Source organism: Falco peregrinus, chromosome 11 (assembly GCF_023634155.1).
Source record: "Falco peregrinus isolate bFalPer1 chromosome 11, bFalPer1.pri, whole genome shotgun sequence".
Classification (NCBI taxonomy): domain Eukaryota; kingdom Metazoa; phylum Chordata; class Aves; order Falconiformes; family Falconidae; genus Falco; species Falco peregrinus.
In genome coordinates, this window is record NC_073731.1 from 9,418,341 (window position 1) to 9,434,094 (window position 15,754).

The 15,754-nt window shown below is 40.2% G+C and overlaps 1 protein-coding gene across 2 annotated transcripts; it reads left to right on the forward strand.

The window, feature by feature from the left end:
* Positions 1 to 14: 14 nt before the first annotated feature.
* On the forward strand, positions 15 to 14,548 carry SLC30A6 (solute carrier family 30 member 6). 2 transcript variants are annotated; one of them, XM_055816466.1, is made up of 14 exons: positions 15 to 124; positions 2,301 to 2,387; positions 3,026 to 3,110; positions 3,977 to 4,019; positions 5,960 to 6,025; positions 6,446 to 6,526; positions 7,758 to 7,793; positions 8,626 to 8,720; positions 9,449 to 9,497; positions 11,087 to 11,206; positions 11,501 to 11,603; positions 11,904 to 11,951; positions 12,520 to 12,588; positions 14,030 to 14,548. In XM_055816466.1, exons 1-14 carry the CDS (start codon positions 122 to 124, stop codon positions 14,525 to 14,527), a joined length of 1,383 nt encoding a protein of 460 aa, XP_055672441.1. In that variant the 5' UTR covers positions 15 to 121; the 3' UTR covers positions 14,528 to 14,548. The 2 variants fall into 2 exon arrangements, with proteins under 2 accessions (XP_055672441.1, XP_055672442.1); XM_055816467.1 differs by lacking the exon at positions 6,446 to 6,526.
* Positions 14,549 to 15,754: the final 1,206 nt, after the last annotated feature.

A 15,754-nucleotide genomic window follows, 5' to 3' on the forward strand; every position in this document is an offset into this window, starting at 1 on the left:
GCTACGTCACGTCCGGTGCGGCGCGGGGCCCGCCGGGACCCGCTCGTTGCCGTAGCGACGGAAGCCGCCTCCGCCTCTTCCGGCCGCGCATGGCGCCGTCTCTTCCGGTGCGGGGAGTAATATGGTGAGTGGCCCCCGCCGGGGGGGAAGTCGTGCGTGGGGAACGGGGCGCGGGCGGGGCCGCCGTGGTCGGGCCATGGCGGGGGGCCCGCTGCCACCGCGCGGGGGGGGCGGCCGGGGCAGCGCGGCCCGGGCCTCGGCCTCGGCGCAGGGCCCGGCCCGGAGCGCGCCGCCGCCCCCCCGCCAACGCCGTTGGCGCCAGCCCCGCCGGGCCGGCGGTGACGTGGCTGCGCGCCGGGGCCGCCCCGCCCGGCCGGGGCTGGCGGCGGGGAAGTGCGGGGCTGGGCCGGGGCAGGGCCTTGGCTGCGCTGCCGGCGGCGCGGCCCTACGCGGTGCGGGGCCGGGGGTGCCCCCCTGCACACGCCGGGGGCGGCTCTGCGGGGGCTCCCCGGGGCCGGGGGGGGCTCGGCGGGGGCTCGGGCTCAGCCTCGGGGGTTTCTCTCCGCACCAGATGAGGGCGGGAGCCGCGGGGCGCAGCGGGCCGAGCTACTGACGTGCGGCCCCGCCGGCGCCGGGTCCCGGTACGTGGGGCTCGCTGCCCGGGGCCGCTCCTGCGGGGCCGCCGCCGCGGGCGCAGGCTTCCCGCTCACGGTGAGGCGGGCACAGAGCAGCTGGTGCCGTGCCCTCTGCCGCTGCGGGAGCGGGCGCCCGCGCTCCTCGCGGGACTGACGCCCTGTGCGGCAGCGGCGGGGGGCGGCCCTCGGCGCACGGTGTTTCTCTGCCGTGGGGAGCTAGGGAGGCTGTAATGCTCAAGCGCAACACCGGCTGAATTAGCGCTTGCTGCCCGGGGCCAGCTTTGGCCAGCCTGGGTTTGCAGGGGAATCTCCTCCGGGGGACAGGAGACGCAGCTCTTAACCCCCAGCACCCCTGGGGCAGTGGGCGGGCACGGCACGGCGCCCTTCGGCTGTGCACATAGTGCTAGCGGCACGGGGGAGCAGGGGGTGCACCGGCGACAGAGCAGCCTTCATAAGCAAGCAGCCCGCTGCCTGTTAGAAAAGCTTTCCAAAGTGTTCTGCCACCCTGTGGGTCCCTACTGAGGCAAAAAAATAAATCACCATGTGATGTTTGGCTAGTGAAGAAAAATAGCAAGCACCAGCCCTTTGCCCCTTGGCATCTCTAGTACAGCTTTTTTAATTTATGGCACCAAGGTATCTGTGTATTTCTACAGATAACAGGAAATCCAGCTGCGTTGACAAACGTGTCTGTAAGATAATTGAGTCTGCTTTGGTGACCCATCTGCTAGTACATCTTTTTGTCTTCTGCTGCAGTTACAGATTGGAGGAGCTTACAATCAAGCCTTATTTTGTCCAGCCCCAAATCGCTGCATATGACAGACCACAAGTCCCTGCGTTTATATTGCAAGTGAGAAGGGCTTTCCACGTGGAAAGCTTACTTCTTTGTGGGGAGAGTAGTGTGGAGGGCAACTAACTAGAAGCTTTGGCCCTCTGAGGAAGGGGCCACAAGTGGTGTGATAGATGAATTTTTCTGGTAGCCTGCTCCCTGCCATGCTTTCAACCCCCTTGCTGCCACCCCTGTGTGTGCATTCAGCCTCTCCAGCCCAGGAAAGAGCTGATCAGTGTGTAACTGGGGGTTGGGAGAGGGAGCACCTGCAGTGATGGTGTCTGCTGCGCACGGGTCGGTTAAGCTGTTGCTGAGATTGTTTCTGTGTCTCACCGTGTTCCTGGCCTTGCATCCACCGCGTTACAGATGATACCGGCATTGTTTTTATTTCTCTGATGGGTCTTCATTATATATATAAACAATATTTTCTTCTTTAATAAACCGGTTGGCTTTCGGTGGGAAGTGTGCTTTGATGAAGAAAAATACTTGTGTTTTCAGAACATCTGTAGTAGTTTTATTTAAATAAAAGTAAAAAAAACTCCACTCTTTAAATGGTGTTTTGGTGTGTTTTCCAATAAAGTTGAATTCTGGATTATATCTAAATGAGGTTTGATTCGAAGCGGTTCATAATTTTCTAATACATTAATGATGTAAAATGGTTACCAAAAACATTGTTGTATTTAAGGTTTATGGGCAATCTGTAGTTAACAAAAAACTCATTCTGAATCTTTGATAGAATTACAAAAATAGTTTGTAAACGAAGATTTCGGTTTTGCTAATTTAAAGTTAAAGTAAATTTAACTAAACTTTTTAATTAAACTGTTAATTTTTTTTTTAAGGGGACAATACACCTGTTCCGCAAATCACAGAGATCACTGGTTGGAAAGTTAACGCATGAGTTTAGGCTGGTTGCAGCAGATAGGAGGGTAAGTATTCCTTTTAAAAACTAATAATGAAAAAAGACATCAGCTGTGATAAGTTAAAATGCATTATTAACTTGAATATATTTTGATAATTTTTCTTTGAAATTTTCTAGCTGTACTTAAAAAGAACCCATAAGTCCATCTGTGAAGCTGGGTTCCTGCCTGTGCATCATCCCTGTCAATTAGTGTTGTCCAGCATTCTTCTTATATTTAATGCCTTTGGTAAAACTATAAACCGAATTTTCACAGATGTTTTGGGGACCTCAGTTCCAGCACAAAGAAAGGAACCCACTAATATAAAGTTGTAGAAGTCTGTCTTCAAAAGTCGGATGTCGTATGCTATAATAAAATGCAAATATTATATGAGGGTGATTTTTTATTTATTATTTTTTTTTTTTACCAAAAAGATATTTTAAGCATGGTGCACAAGCACTGTTTATAAACAAGTTTTGAGACAATCTGTAAAGGTAAAAATAGAATATGAGCTTGTTGTTCTGAAATGACTTGTAAATTTTTGGGAAAGAGAAGCCAGTTCTGCTTGCTGATGAAGTACTACAGTATTGGTTTTTGAAACCAGATGGATATATTTTTGTCTTGTAAATTTTGGAAGATGTGAAATGCATATTTATTCTCATCAACAGTCGTGGAAGATCTTGCTGTTTGGTGCTATAAATTTAATATGTATTGGCTTCCTGCTAATGTGGTGCAGCTCTACAAACAGCATAGGTAGGTGGCTCTTTTATACTGATATGACCCACTACCATGTGTGTATTAGCTTGTGAAGTTGCAATGTACCAAAAAATGCACGTAATGGAGTCAGGTGGCTACGCAGCCACATTTGGGAAGTGTTTCCTTTTGATTTGCCAGTCAGTTTGGAGGCACCTCTCACTGGCAAGGGTAGATGGATGGAGGTCATTCAAAGTCTGCAAGGTTTTCCAGACCTGCTGGTCATTTTCTACCTGCAGCACCCTCTTTGTCTTTAAGACTGAAAAAAAGTAGATTTTTAAGCTAGTCCTCAAACCTGTTGCTTATATAAATAGTACCAGTGACTTACAGAGACCCTCACTTGCAGTTGAATGAAGACGTTTGTAGTGTGGCAAAAGGCTTGTCCAATTCCAGGAATGTCCCTTTTCAATATTTTTACTTTTTTAATTTGTGACACAGGTTTTCATGCAGTTTCAAGACAGGTTGGAGAAGCAAAACAAGTAAAAAATTCTGTTGAACCAGCTTTTCACTGCAAAAATGCACATTAGAGATCTCTTGCTATGGTAGATGACATGTCACTGGAAGATGTCCTGACTTTTCTGTAGTTAAATTCTTAGTCACAAGCATAATACCTTTTGTATCTGGGCATTATTACATGCTTTATTAGCATTAGGATTGCCAAAATCAACCTGTTTATGAAGTTAAATATATTGGGGTGTGTAGGACATTCATATATACACATGCAAAAGACAGTGAGACTTGCTGTATCAGCAGAGACAGTTCATGTAGACAGAAGATGGAAAAGTGCTGCATGAGAGAGGCTTAGAATACAGGCGATTTCTGCATTGAAAAATTATATCAAGTTTTAATATTTGCTTTTTTTACAGCTTTAACAGCTTACACATATTTGACAATCTTTGACCTTTTCAGGTGAGTTTTTTCCCCATTTAGTCTTGTCTTTCATTTGTGTCTGTCTTTGTATGTTTCTATACCGATAAAATTTAATTACAGATACAAACACATAGTCATCAGTATAGAAACTAACTGGTTTAAATATATCTTCAGTGAGTACGAAATTATACATCACAATAAATAGATGGTGAGAAACATCGGAGCTGTATGGAGAATGACTAGTAACAAATCAGTTCAGTCATGGATTTCTCTGTGCAGATGCATAACAACATAAACCAGAATCCAGCATCAAACTGTCATCTTCTTGTTCACTCGGAACATTGCCCTATTGCCACAGTCACTGGTTCTGAATTACCCCTCAGTTCTAGCATCAGGAAACAAGGAGTATGTAATCCTGTTTCTGTTTCCAAATGTTTCAAAAGCTAGTTCCCATGTACTCTTCCAGTAAGGTCATTAGACTCACAGTGGTCTCTTTCAACAGTTTTGATTTGCTCTAAGGGAGAACAATGCTCAGTAATTCTGCTGCAAAAATCAGTTTTAAATTCTTTCATTTTTGTTGTCTTCTGGTTGTTTATGATAGTCTTACTGAGATATGAATTTACTGTTTTGTATATGAGCAGTATTATTTCCTCTGCTTTTGCTTTTACTCCACACAACTGTGGGTCAGGCTGTGATGATGTGATCGTTCAGCAGCTGTGGGGATGAGTTCTTGATCCAGTCTGATTTAACATTGTCGTTAAGGAAGGGCTGCGTAAAGACACTGATGGCGCTGAATCAGAGTGGGTTCCAATTTAAAAAAAAATTGTCCAAAGTGATCAATAGAGGAAAAATAGGCAAAGGAAATGAGTCATCCTAGAAACATTCAGGCTAGTACCATGAGGATAAAATAATTGGGATTTCAGATGTTCAATGTGAGAGGAAAACTTGGAGAGAAAGTAGCAATAGACACCTGTGGCTGTCTGCAAATGGCTGTTTAGATTAGAGCTTGTGTAGATTAAAGCAGCCAAAAAAGTAAATCTGTTTTGACCTGTTTTGAGTATCTGTAGACAAATTACACCGTGGAAAAGAAAGGCAATATTTGGCTTAGCCTGAGACTTATTCTAGAGTGCTAAATCGATTCCATAGTGTATCTCTAAAAGAAGAGTTTAGTGGAGAGCTTTCTTCGCTTTTTCACTGGGATACAAAGGAAGTGACACCAATGTGACATCTTGTCATGTTGCTGATCATGTCCCTTCTCATTTAGATGGCCTTTCTCAGGTTACAATATTTCCAGGCAGGTTCATAAAGCACATGCAAGATGACCATTTACCTGGTGTCTAGTTTGATATTTTCACAGGCTTTTTTTAGCTTTGTGTTTTTCATTGCTCTGTGTGACATTACTACATGTGATGCCAGGCGGCATTGCAGGGATTTTCTCAAACCACCTTTGCATGTAGGTCAGATTTTGGGGTGCCTGGTTTCATGTGCTCCCAGGTCCCTTTCAGAAAAATTCACGGGGTGCATACAGATTAAGGACTGGTTGTGCTGGTTTGTGTCAGGGCCTCAGTGGAAAAATGCATTGCATTTGGCGTGACAGTAAACTTGATTTAGGCTGAGCAATGTTCTATATTAAATAAGGTTGGTGGTGTCCTTTGTAAGCACAGCATGTCGTAAGTACAGCGTTAGGCTGTCTCCTGGTGCAAGGAATTAGACCGGCTACCATTCCACTACAGTTATTTGCTGCCCTTTTTATTGGAACAGCTGAGACATCATCGTGCAGTCTCAGTTTTATTCCAAAGCACGACCTTTTCTGGGTTCACTGGAACTGTCGCTGTGACAGTGACGGGGGTGTGGAGTTCATGGTAACACGCAGTTACATTCATATGTTCAGTTCCGATGGTTGAAGTGTGCGTTTGTAGTTTACCCATTTTGTGAAGGCTGCAGTTACTTACCGTATCTAATTCTCCCCCTTTTTTCAGTTTGGTAACATGTCTAATAAGCTACTGGGTAATGATGAAGAAACCCAGCCCAGTCTATTCATTTGGGTAAGTGCTAATAACAAGATCTAGTGTTTGATAGTACATTTGATATGTTGCTGACTGTCGTTGCCTGTATCTCCTCACAGCCATGACTAATAATCTCTGTGTAAAAGAGCCTAAAAATAAGGAGGCCCAAGACTGACACTGTAAAGAACAGTTACAGAATAGGGGAGGAGAGGAAAGGGGAGGGACAGGAAAAAGAATTAAAAAATGCTTAGTTTTAAGCCGTTTGTCGTAAGTGGAGCGTTGGTTTGAAAGAAATTGAAAATAATGCCTATTCTGTAGAACTTCTGTTTTTTTCCCATCTATCTGCTTTTGAAAGAATTGGAAATACTAGGTCTGTCCTGCTGGTTCCTGCACAGACCAGAATACATCTGATACATTGTTCAATGTTTGGTGTTTCTAAACTTAATTCTCAAATTTCAGGTTTGAAAGGTTTGAAGTTCTAGCTGTATTTGCATCTACAGTTCTGGCACAGCTTGGTGCTCTTTTTATACTGAAAGAAAGGTAGGGATATGTAGCATTTTCTTTACATTTTTGTTATGTATGAAGATATTCCAGATTGATCAAAAGCATATCCATTCTACAAATGCTATCTGTAGAGAGATACTGTAGAAAAAAACTTCAGATTTTTAAAAATATTGCTAAACCTTACTGCTTACTTACTTGATTACAGTACCTGTAGGCTTTAGATGTAATGATAGGAATTGATAAATGTAATTAAACAGCCTTCAAGGAAGAGACTCATTGTTCTTAAGAATCATATTTTCCAAAAAGTTAGTTATTTTATTAAATGCATTTCTCTATGCATCTTGACTTTTAAAGTCCACTAATAAATAATATTTTTAAATTACTTCAGTTGTTTCATGAGTAAAGCAACTTCATAATATATTAAGGATCTGAATGTTTAACCTGTCAACTTCATCAGTCCCTCAAAATTTGCTCAGGTATTGATTTGACTTATGATCTATACTTGGAAGCATTTGTATTTTAGGAGGTTAGCCTACAAAATTATTTTATTTTTTAAAAATGAAGAGGCATTTTAACATCTGGAATTCAAAACTGGGGCAGCGTACCTTCCATTTTTCTATTTAAGGGCTCTGTTTTCCCTATAAAGGGCTACATTAACAACTTTGAAATTTTATATTATATGTCGATCTGTTGTACTGACAATACACTGTAATTAATTCTCATAATGACGCACTGTTGGAAACACTCCCGAGTTTCCAAACATCAATTTTAGAAAATTCCCAAAACTTATCATGGGTTTTTCTGTTACAGCTAAAGCTCATTTATTATGTTACTAGTGGCTAAAAAAAAATCATCTCCGCCACAGTATCCAGCATCTACTTTATTTGGGCTTGCTTAGCGAGAGGCTGCAAGCCAGGGATTTCACGCTTGGTTTGTTGCAGTTACCAATACCAGTGGTGGCAGTAGCAGTATTTTTTGGCGTGCTTATTTACAAGCATCTTTTTATTGTGTAGGCGGCATTCATGGTAGCTAGCACCTATGTGGCACAGTTTGGAAGTATTTGGGAAATCTAAATTAGACCTTGCTTTGTTTCAGTATTGAATGCTCTCATCACTTATTAAGTTCTAAGTAATTAATTTTCTTGCAGTACTGTATCTGTCGGGTTTTGTTTATGAATGGCAGCTAATTCTTCAGAACTGAAAATATAAGCTTCAAGTACCAAGATTTTATTGTATGAACATAACTCACATTTTCAATTATTTTGTAGCGCAGAGCGGTTTCTGGAACAACCTGAGATACACACGTAAGAAATCATTTTGATATGTAAAGTGATAGATTTTTCAGTGTCCCTTTGAGTTTCTAATTATTCATTTAGCATGTATTAATTATGCAAGTACAGTCAACACCAAACTGGCTTTGGTACCTTGGTGTTCGTTTCAAACTATGTGCAAGCTATATTGGAAACAGTTTTTTCAAGGTACAGCTGAAATGTAATGGACGTGCTCTCTTAAATAATGATTTAACTGTGTATTGCTGGCTTTGCTAGTTTAGTTACTCTCATTTCTTACGGAGGCCTCTTAGGAGGCCTGGTGTGAGTGTGGAGGATGCTGTGATCATTAGGGAACTGACGGTGTTGCAGAGTTGTGGCTGAAGACTATAAAGAACACGGGGAAAGGAAAAGGTGTTGCGGGGCAAGAGACTGAGGCATGGGGTGTACGGTGAAGTTGTAGTTCTCCTAGGAAAGGGTAGGGGCATAGGGCATAATTCCATAGGACGCTAAGCTTTTTAGCTCTGCTGTTGAGGGCACAATGTATTTATATCTTCAGAGGACAAACATACATATGTGTGTGTATATGCAATTAATTAAAAACTGTTACTCAACATGATGAACGTTACGTACAGCCTAATGTGATAACGCCAACATACGAAGTTCAGTGATCTCTCACAACCCTTACAATTATAATACACTGCAAGTTATTAAGCATTACACTAGTTAATCTTACTCTTGTTTGCAGCCTCAGTGAAAGATACTAAGCAAAGTATTTTGATATTGTTCCTAGTAATTACAGTCTGATTTCTTGTTTTGTGATGATGTGAAATTAAGATACTACTTTTTTTTCTTTTTCCCTCCCTAGGGGGCGACTGCTGGTTGGTACTTTCGTGGCTCTCTTTTTCAACTTACTTACAATGCTTACCATTAGGAATAAGCCTTTTGCTTATGTCTCTGAAGGTATGTGATAAATTAATCTATAACAAGAATTGGGAAAAGATTTTAATGTTCCTATTTTTATTAAGGTATATTTTGTCTGGTAACTTTTTTTAACTAGTGGATATATATTACTATTACCTCCGTTAATATTAACTTCATGTGGTTTAGAATTGCTATCTGAATTTCAACTCTAGGTTGTTTATAGGGCTTTCTGAGTGGTATGTAGTCATTAAAATGATACGTGGTTTATCATATTAGTGCTGAAGTACTCCTTATTTTCAATCTTTTGGATTCAGCCGGTGAAGGTCATCTGACAGATGTCAGAACTTTGAAGACATTTTATGGATATATTAATGGGTTAAAAATAAATTAATGTAATAATTCTTCTTCACAGCTCTTTTATCTGGGATTTGTACAGTGCGAAGTAGGCTTACAGTCATTCTCACTGACTGTAAATTGTTTGTAGTTATAATTACATATTATATTTTGCATTATATAAAATATAATGAAGTTGGTTATAATCTGCAATTATATTTGTATTTAATCAGTTCATATTATGAGAGATGGGCATTTTACTTACTGTCTGGAGAAGTCAGACTTGGGGTTTTTTTTCAAGGGACAGTGAATCTGTTGAGATACATTTATTCATTCACAGTGTATTGGGTTTTTTCCTTAAAATAAAACCTTAAGTATACTTTAAAACAGATATATCTACTGGCGGTAATTTTATTACCTTCTTTTTTTCGCAGCTGCCAGCACAAGTTGGCTTCAGGAACATGTTGCAGATCTTAGTAGAAGGTAAAGCTTTATAATGTTTTTCAAAATTGTTAGGTTCTAGAGTGAGCTCTAGAGCAAACATTGTCTCTCATATTTCCCAGATACACAAATCTAATAGAAATACATCTTTTTGCATAACTTTCTCTTGGAATGTGTTAAGTACGTTGTATGTAATTCTCCTTGGATGAGGTGAGATAAAGTAGCTTTGTCCTGCACAGATTTGAATTGCATTTCTCAGTATTCATTACCTGAGCGATACATTTTGTAGTAATTTCTGTTTATTTACTCTCTGGGGTGGCCAAATGACTAGGGTGGTTGCAGTTTAAATGTGATATATGAAACAGGTTACTCACTGAAACATAGCCATGGAAACCCCTCACCTGTCCAGCAGGAAACTGGAAAGTCTGTGTCTTTGGGGGCTGAAGCAGTGTTGCTCCTTCATCTTGGCTGTCTTGCTCGTGTTGGATAGCTGAATGCAAGATAATATTGTTTGCAAATAGTTTTGTCAGATGCATTTATTTTGAGCCATATTCTTCCAAGTACTTATGCTGTCAGTGTCAAATTAAGAATGTTAAACCTTGTTAAGCATGCTGCAAAGCCCATCTGTTTCTGTGTTGTGGTTTTTGTAAACAATTGAGGAAAGCAGAGAGTGCTGGCTTGTTAAACAGAAGAATGGATTTTATATGGATTTTATATGGGTATAAGGTACATCATCTGACCCAAATTCTGTAAAACAGCTTCGGAGGACTAACAACAAGATTGCTCAAGTCCTTGGAGTTTCAGTGTAAAATCCCCGATGTGGCTAGCAATCATGAGCGGAGTTTTTCTTTAATGATGTGGTAACACCGTGTTATGAGGAAGGACACGAGTAACTTGAAGGGCTCCCAGATCAAGAGTCTAGAATGAATGACTACTGGGTTTTGAGATAAACTGTAGACAATTAAGCCAACAATTTTTTAAAAGTTACTAAATTTGGTTAGTATGTACACAGCTATTTCAGATGTGCTGTGTGAAGCAGTGCTGATTACAAAATACCTGCACCTGTATGTAATTAGGTTGATTAAAATTCTTAGAGGAGCAGACCAGCACATGATGCCTAAACGTAGGTTGGTTCTAAACAGAGCAACAAAACTTCTCATGTTGTCTTTCCCTTTAAATTTTCCAGTACGTGACATGTACTTGTATTCACTGGGAAGTACAGAAACCCTTTTCTCTCTTCATGCTCCCATTGATAGGAGAAAACTATAAATAAATACCTCTTCCCAGTGTTCCCTCATGGGTTTTTTGGTCTCCTCTTATTCAGCTGGCTGGTCTCCTCCCTCCTCTCAGACTCCATGAGTTAGCTTTGGCTTTAGAGCACTTTGGCACACGAAGGTGGCAGCTGGATGGAAGACTAGGGATATGCAACCACCCCCTCGCCAAGACTTTATATCTAATACAGTATCTGAACCTGTACAGTACTTGTCGCGTGCAGCTGACACAGCTGGCTATGTTACCAGAAAAAATAAAGTAGCACGAGATACGTATTTTAACGTGTAGAAAAACTGATTTGGGGTTTTGAAGTAATGATCAACAGCTAACTGGCAACTGCTTTTTCTTTTTTATTACAGTATTTGTGGAATCATCCCAGGATTGAGTAGCATCTTTCTGCCACGAATGAACCCTTTTGTCTTGATTGATATTGCTGGAGCTCTAGCTCTTTGCATTACATATATGCTCATTGAAATCAAGTATGTACAGCTGTTGTTTAAAAAAAGTAACTCTTTTTGTATCCAGTCTGTGGGAAATTGCATTTTTTACATGAAAGGAATGATCTCATCAAAAGCTGTGTTTTCTGTGAAAGGGATTCCAACTCCACAAATATTAGTCTCTTTTAAAAGATGTGTAGTTCAGATGGGATTCGTATGTGTAATATTCTGTAAGCATGCATCATTTAAAAGAATGAAAAAGAATCAAAAGAAAATTCTTGTGCCTTTCCAAAGTGTAAATACCCATTTTTGTTTAAAATTGCTCTTTCTTTCTAGCAATTATTTTGCTGTAGACACAGCTTCTGCTATAGCAATTGCTTTGATGACATTTGGTACCATGTATCCCATGAGCGTCTACAGTGGGAAAGTACTACTGCAGGTAAGGCAATGGCACAAAACAAGGGGGTTTGTGGTTTCAGTTTGTTACATGTCCTGATTTTTTAAAAAACCATAAAATCTGTTTTAAGCATTTGAACAGGAGGTGTTTCCAGGGGAATTTGTCATGTGCTTTTTTAAGGGCAGTAGAAATATGTATCATGAAGTCATAAAAATTCACTGTTTAATGCCATTGGTCTCTTGTGTAGGTAAAGCAGACTTAAAGGTTCTCTTGCTTAAACAAGGGCCAGTTATCTTTATTATAACTCTTTTCCTTTTTTTTTTTTTTTTCTTCTTCTTAAAGACAACCCCACCTCATGTGATTGGCCAGTTAGATAAACTTCTTAGAGAGGTAAGTCAGTGTACAATGTATAACACAGTGTGCACAGCTAATGTTAAATAAGCATTCAGGAATATGAAGAGGTTTTGTGAGCAGTCCAAAAAGACTGCTAAAGAATTATTTTTTAAGTATTCTTTTTTAGCTGCACGTAGAAAATATAAGATAAATAGTGTCATTCAGGAATCTGGAACAAATCTGTTGAAGTAGTGCAGCCTGTTGTTTTTATTAACCGAACATGTGCTACTATGTGAGTGGGGGGAGGAAAAAGGAATTCAGGCAGCTGCTAACTTACAGCATACCAAGTTGAGAAAATACTACAGTGCAATTTGACTGCAAGAGTTAATTGAAATGGGTTATTTAAATCCACTTTTTAATGGATTTGGCTGTTTAAGTGTAGCAAAAGTACAGCAGATAAGCATTAGTGGCATCATTAACAGACATCGTCCATTTTGTGTATGGAAGCTTTTATTTCACCACTGCAAATGCTATATTATTCAGCTATGTGTAAAAGTACATTTCAAAAAGGATTTGAAACATTTTTCATTTGTTTTCATATTTCTGGATGTTTGTGTAAAATCAGGTTTCAACTTTGGATGGTGTCTTGGAAGTTCGAAATGAGCATTTCTGGACATTAGGTTTTGGCACGTTGGTAAGTTATGACTTAATGAACTCTGTAGCCTTTAAGAAAGAGTTGTCAGTTACTGCTATAGGTTTTTTATTTAAATGAAGTAAGATATTTCTTCTGAAATGTTAAATATAAAAGTTTGAGTCAGTACTCAGTCCTTGTGATTTATTGCAAAACTTCTCTTCCCCTGTCCTTTACATTTTTTAAAAGCTTTGTTATTTATTAATATTATTTATGTATATTGTAGCTTTGGATTAAAGCATGTGTTTTGCAGCTATAGAATTTCTTTTGTATTTTGGCAGTGAAGAAAACCCCAAACAATAGTAAACACATTTTTCAAATGGTATATTAGTGTAAGTTGTCTCAGAGGCGAGAAAAAGAAAACGGTAAACTTTCAGGTACGAAAGGTCTACGGTAAAATCATGTTTTCAGCATTTCTGGGGGAGGGGGTGGAAAAAGCCAGTTTCAGTTGTGTACTGATACTCTGTAAGCTGAAAGAAATGAAGGGGGGTTTGCAACACAGAATGTTCGCACAGAACTCAGTTATTCCTAGTTGATACAGGTATGTTATGACAGCCAGAAAATTGAGACAAGATTTGTCTCTACTTTTGAATTCTTCCAGTATGCTGCCCTTCTTTAAAAGCGAGAAAGGCAGCAGCTCTGACGTGCTGATGCAAAAATAGCTTTCGGTTTACTATTCTGCCACTGGAAATAGTGGATCACAGCATTGTTGGATTGGTCACAGATATTTACAAAACCTCTGTAAGCGTATTTACCTATTGGCACCTTCCAGACTGTAGTGGAAACTTCCTGAGACCTGAATATAGACAATTACTGAGACCTGCACAGTCTGATGTAAAAATGGCTTATATAGCACAAGTGAACTGAAAAAGCAGTGCAGTGCAGTGAACTGCAGCAGTAGTTCAAGGTAAATGGGAGGGTGTTACTGAGAGGAAGGCAGGGGCAGCCCGCAGTTCCATGCATGTCCAGGAGAAACTTTTGGTCTGAATTCCACAAGGGGCATTGCCTGTGTTCTTGTTAATGGTCCCAATCTGAGCGTGTCTGCCATGCGTGCTGTCCTCTCGCCTGCTCCAACAGTACAGCAGTGACACTTTTTCCTGAAGTTGGCATATGGACCGTGCCTGCACTTTGTTCTTCTTTCGGGCCACTTTTTTTCCTCGTTGTTGCCTTTCTTTTGCTGCCATCACATGTTGCATTTTACAGTTTGGTTTTAAGATGCGCTTTTCCTGAATGATGGTCTTGATGATGTGTTCGTAAGTGATCAACGCATTGGGAAAGATCAAAACGTGCCCGTTAAATTAAGTTTCTCAGTTTAGTCAGTAGTCTTCACTGTGAAAGGTCTTTGCATAGTTCTCTGCAGGGTAGCTTACCTCTTCTTGAATGCATATGAAGAATCTTTTTTGAAGTAACCGTTAACAGCCAACTTGTTTTTATCCCTTTCTAGGCTGGATCAGTACATGTGCGAATTCGGAGAGATGCAAATGAACAAATGGTACTTGCCCATGTCACTAACAGATTATACACATTGGTCTCTACCTTGACTGTTCAGATTTTCAAAGATGACTGGATCAGACCTACTTTATCATCTGTGCCTATTGCAAACAATATTCTGAACCTTTCGGATCATCACATTATTCCAATGCCATCTTTGAAAGCTTCTGATAATTTGAACCCTGTTACATCCACTCCAGCTAAGCCCAGCAGCCCACCGCCAGAATTTTCTTTTAATACACCAGGCAAAAATGTGAGTCCAGTCGTCCTTTTAAACACTCAGACAAAGCCCTATGGATTGGGCTTTAATCATGGATCAGCGCCCTACAGCAGTGTGCTCAATCAAGGACTTGGAATACCGGGAGTGGGAGCAACTCAAGGATTCAGAACTGGGTTTACAAATGTCCCAAGCAGATATGGAACAAACGCTCATGGTCAACCCCGACCATAATAAACACCATTATTTATTGTACTTAAGGGTATTGACTTAATTCTTTTATTACCCAATTTTGATAAACATTTGGAATGTCAGATCATTCTAAATGGCTGGGAACAAGTGCATTGTTCATATTCATGAAATGGTTAATTGCAATTTTTCTCTTTGCATCAGCAGTAGCCTGTGTAATGCCACAAGTATTTTCCAGACTTACAATACTTTACAGATAGTTTTTATAGAGTGTCTATTTCTATTCAGCTTTTTATTCACTTTTCTTTATTTTCCCAAGAATGTATTGAGCTATAGCACAACTCCGTAAGAGAATAAAATTGTGACCAGGTAGCATAATTTTTTTTTTCTAATGAATGCCAAATAGCTGAGAGAGTAGGAAATTGCAGAAGTACAAGTCCCAATTTTTAGAGATGTTTTGATTGCTGTATTAAGCCATTTTTTGGCAAAGTCACAACTAGTTTTTGGTTGCAGAAATCCATCAGTATTCATATTGTGGCCATTGTGAAGACAATCTGGCATTTCAGATTCTAATCAATTTTGTGAGACCATGTTTTTACATTTTTATTGATGCTTTTATAGAAATTCAGATGGTTCAGCAACCATTTTCTAGTTGTAAGTATTCCATACTCATCTCTGATACTTCTTCCTTTTTGGTTTAACTGCAAAATTATTTAGCAATATACTGGGAAATAAAATATTGCAAACTTAAGATTTTACAAGCACCTCTTTTTTATGATTAATGCTATTTAAGATACAGAGCAGATGGCTGTATTGTTTCTGAAGCCAGTATTTCATTTTTGACTACGGAAGGTATTCTGTGATTTGATTGTGACTTTGTATTTTTCCTTTTTGTATTTTTTCTGTAGTTTCAGGGGGAAAAGTATCTATTTATATTCCTGGTTTATATCCATAGTGCAGGTCAGTGATCACTGACAGTTCTGAGTCATTACTGGAGTGCTTAACCTTTGGAGCACGCTTGGAACAAGACTGCCTAACTTGCCTCTGCTTTTGCATTGCTGTTCTGCTGTACATCTAGATGGCCGCATTTCTTCAGGGCCTTTCTCAGAGAGCTTTTCCCTCTGGCTGCTGTCTTTTTCTTCACTGCTCTGGTAACAGGGAAAGGCCTTTTAGAAAGACTTCAATTTTTTTTTTTTTTCTGTCCTCCTGTGCAGTATGTGTCTTGTAATTCCCTCGCCAATATCTCCTCTGCACTTTCCTTCTGCATCTCTT